At 33.8% G+C, this 3846-nt stretch overlaps 1 protein-coding gene across 1 annotated transcript; it reads right to left on the minus strand.

Annotated features, from left to right (window-relative positions):
• Positions 1-1296: 1296 nt before the first annotated feature.
• On the minus strand, positions 1297-2975 carry LOC111242280. The gene is made up of 4 exons (XM_022784797.1): positions 2966-2975; positions 2390-2526; positions 2063-2299; positions 1297-1979 (listed from the first exon to the last, which is right to left on the minus strand). The coding sequence occupies exons 1-4, from the start codon at positions 2973-2975 to the stop codon at positions 1917-1919; spliced, it is 447 nt and encodes a 148-aa protein (XP_022640518.1). The 3' UTR covers positions 1297-1916.
• Positions 2976-3846: the final 871 nt, after the last annotated feature.

Genomic DNA, 3846 nt, shown 5'->3' on the forward strand with positions numbered 1-3846 from the left:
GTGAAATGGCTTCGAAGTTGAAAACGTGTTTCATTCAATTACTAAGAAACTCCAAGAACTTGTTATCCAAATGAAAGAATTGAAGCTTGATTGAGGGAATTTGAATAGGTTTGCTAAGAAGGGAGCCTTAATGTATTTGAATATCAATCACGATAAACATATATGGCCTACAAAGAACAGAGTGAACATGAGGTTATTTCTCACTAACAAGTCTGGTGTATTCGTGGAAATTAACCTGAGCTTTTTATATGCCTTGCTGATTTCAATATTTAGATCTGTGGTATTGATGTTTCACACTTTTGCCCCTTTCAGGAAAAACAATCGCTTGAGATTTGGTAGCTGCTATTGCCTATTGTGTATGGTTTTTTAGAAATTGTGGTGCTATCTCAAACATATGTTCGCACTCTTGCTGGTGTAGCTCTTCGTGTTATTCGTGATCCTACTCCTGGTGGATCAGATCCAGTAGACAATTCCCGAAGAGCATATACGACTTCTGCTCTGATTGAGATGCTTCGGTTTTTTGTGAAGAATGCATCCAGAACAAAATCTAGTTCAAGAAGTATGGATCAGAATATCTGTTCTTCAGCTATATTTGAAAGCCCAGGTCCTTTTAACATAAGTTTGTGAGATATCTCACTTAGANTTTTAACATAAGTTTCTGAGTACATGTCAACTGGCTGACAGTTGAGCAAACTATACTCCATCTTAGTATTCTCAAAGCAATTCAGCATGTATGATAGATACTATCCTATTGAACAGAATATTGCTTTTACAAGTTTNTACTTCTATAGATTATCTAGTATGAAATCAACTAGAAATAATGTCATCATCTATGCGGAAGTTCAGGTGAATTAAGCATACAATGGCCCTGTTCTTAAGTCTGTCTAGCATCTAGTGATATTTAAATTAATTTATTTCATGAACAGGTTGGTGGGATGTTGTCAGTGGTCTAGGTAAAGCACTGCAAAAGAAAGGACACCTTGTTGAAATTGTGCTTCTCAAATATGATTGTATGCAATATGATCATGTCTGCAACTTACGGGTATGCCATTTCGTTAAGAAAATAATTGAACGTGTTCGATACTGTCATGGTAGGTTGTATCCTGCACTACTTGAAATAATTTGATTATTCATTCAGGCTTTGACGGTGCCTATAAAATCATACTTTGATCACCAATGATACAAAAATAAAATCTAGGTTGGCAGCATTTCAGGTATTCATTCTATTAGATATTTTCGTTTTAATTCATTGTCTTTTTAGTCACTAATAGTATTGCATATTTGTTTCTTTGCTAGGCTCCTCTATACGGGCTTTGAGAAAAACTGAGTACAAAGGCATAAATTAGGATGAACATCTAGTTCTGGCGTTGCTAATATAATATCAACAGGGTGCAAGGTTTAAGCAAAACTACCTCCTTTCGCTTTTCAGCTCTTTCTTCCAATCGAAAGGAAAATCCAACTCCACGGCTTCTTAGACGAGGAGTAGCACTTCTGCCAACACATGTATACAAAGTTTTCACAACATTTTAGCTAAAGTAGAAGAAAAAAGGAAGCCAGTTTAGAATTGAGAGATCTCAAATCCTGTAAGAAATAGAAGAGAAAGGATGACAGCATGTCCTTAGAGTTAAAGGTTATAAATCATACGAAGTTGCGGAATGGCAATCATCATCATCTTTATTTGGTTTTCCAGACTTTGCCCTGTTTGACACATGATCAACAAGTNTGCAATAATGTAAAANCCATAACGTGATAATTTCACGATTCCATTNAGCAATCTTCTGAACATAAATTTTCCAAAACACATGCACAAGAATTGAGTTACCTCAAACTGAAAATTATTGATTGCAAAATATAAACCTTAAGACTGAAACAAAAATGTATAGAAGGATTTAGTAAATATTGAGATTGGTTGCTACTTACAAAGATGTCTCAGAAACTTGGCTCTTTGTGGCTGGAGTAACTCTAGTAGTCCTTCCAAACTATTAAACAGAACTAAAGTGAGGAACATAGAAAGCAATGATAAGAGGCAATGGAGTTATGCAAAGGAATTGAAAATGTGTACCGCAGAGCGTTTCAAAGCCAGTGAGTTTGTGGAGTTGTTTAAATGACGAACGTTTGTCTTCAGAATATAGCCATCAATGTTTTTGTGCATACCATCTTCCCGAGATGATCTGGCTGGGAAAGAAATGCTTTGGGAAAGTGAAGGCCTTTGTTTTTGAGGTATTGAACTCAGACCCTTCAAATGATCTTTGGCATATTTGTTGNTCTTGGAAGCAACACTTGCTCTCCCACCAGTTTCCTAACCACGTTAACTTAATTANTGTGCATTCCGCAGGTAGTTTAGTTTAAACAAACAATAATTCAGATACGTTGTGTATGAATATGATACCTTAGTGACACCTTTTGAATTTTTATTTGCAGCAGAAATGGTCTGAATTTCTTCATCTTCTTTCTTTATATTGTCCACCTTGGTTGTTACTCCGATGACACGTTTCTCTTCCTCCACAGCAAGCCCGTAATCAGATTCTAAGGTAAGGTCATAAAATNATTACCAATCATATTATATATCTGCAGTAAATATAAGTAATAGATTTTCCTTTCATGATCAGGGTGGGATTGTTTTATCAAAAATTGTGACAATAGTTTCACCTCTTTCACGACCTTACCTTATAATTTCTTTCAATTTGATACGGGTGTTGTAAGACCTATATTTCACTAAAATGCAAACCACTATCTCTCTCAACTTATTCTTACGCTTGATACTGTAATATTACTTAATTATATATTATTCTGATACACAAAATTTTTGTATATTATTTAACAATTGATATAGACACTAACTTATAGTATTTTATTTATTATTGCTTTGACATGATTTTACTTCCTTTTATTGTCATGTAAATTATTTTTGGACCATTTTACAGCTCCTAACATTAATAACCCCCATGTGAAAAAACAAACACACCAGGCTCCATGCCTTCTCACTCTTAAATGTTATTCAATGACCAAATATTTGATCCTTTTGTATTAAAAAACTTAACTTGAATTGAAAGTTGTTCTGACATAAGGAAAGATATTAGCAATCACATTTCTTGACACTATTATAATATTAGGTGAAAGTCATNTGAAACTTAACTTGAATTGAAAGTTGTTCTGACATAAATTTAAAAGCAGGTTACAGGTTCATGATGCTAGGGAAAAACGCCTCAAGGTCAAGGGACCTNTTAGAATGCCTACCAATGTTCTTCACATCACCACNAGGAAGTCCCCGTGCGGTGAAGGTATATTTCCTCAAATTCTCTCTTTAAATTTCATCTTTATGTGTTTTTGTGCTATACACCAAACACAATTTTTGTCGCTTTAAATTTAATGGAAAAATGAATTCAAAGGTCATTTCTTGCAGACAAGTTGAAAATTTCTTGAGTGAAGATTTCCTTCTTTGGAAATGTACCCTTCATACCTTCAGACAGTAAATCTAGGATAGAACACTGACAGACAAAAATGATTANTATACCTTCAGGTACTTGATNTTTTTTCTATTATTATTCTTTTCCTTATTATACTTGTCGGTTCCATTTTCTTTGCCATTCAATTCTTTTATAATTTTTTGAGGTCCCTACTGATAAATAACAATATATGCATATTATAGTTAGTGAAAATTTTAAGAAAATATAAGGTTCTTTTAAATTGTCGGAATGTAAAAGGTTTATTCCAAAAACCTATGATAAATTAAATTTTGTAACAGTTGTTTCTGCATTTCCATTTTGTGCTTGGGATTTGTAACATTTGTTAATGCATGAATTGCAGTTGGAAAAACTGATTTCTTATTGACCAAGTCCTACTCTT

This window comes from Vigna radiata, chromosome 8 (assembly GCF_000741045.1).
Source record: "Vigna radiata var. radiata cultivar VC1973A chromosome 8, Vradiata_ver6, whole genome shotgun sequence".
In the NCBI taxonomy this organism is placed as follows: Eukaryota; Viridiplantae; Streptophyta; class Magnoliopsida; order Fabales; family Fabaceae; genus Vigna; species Vigna radiata.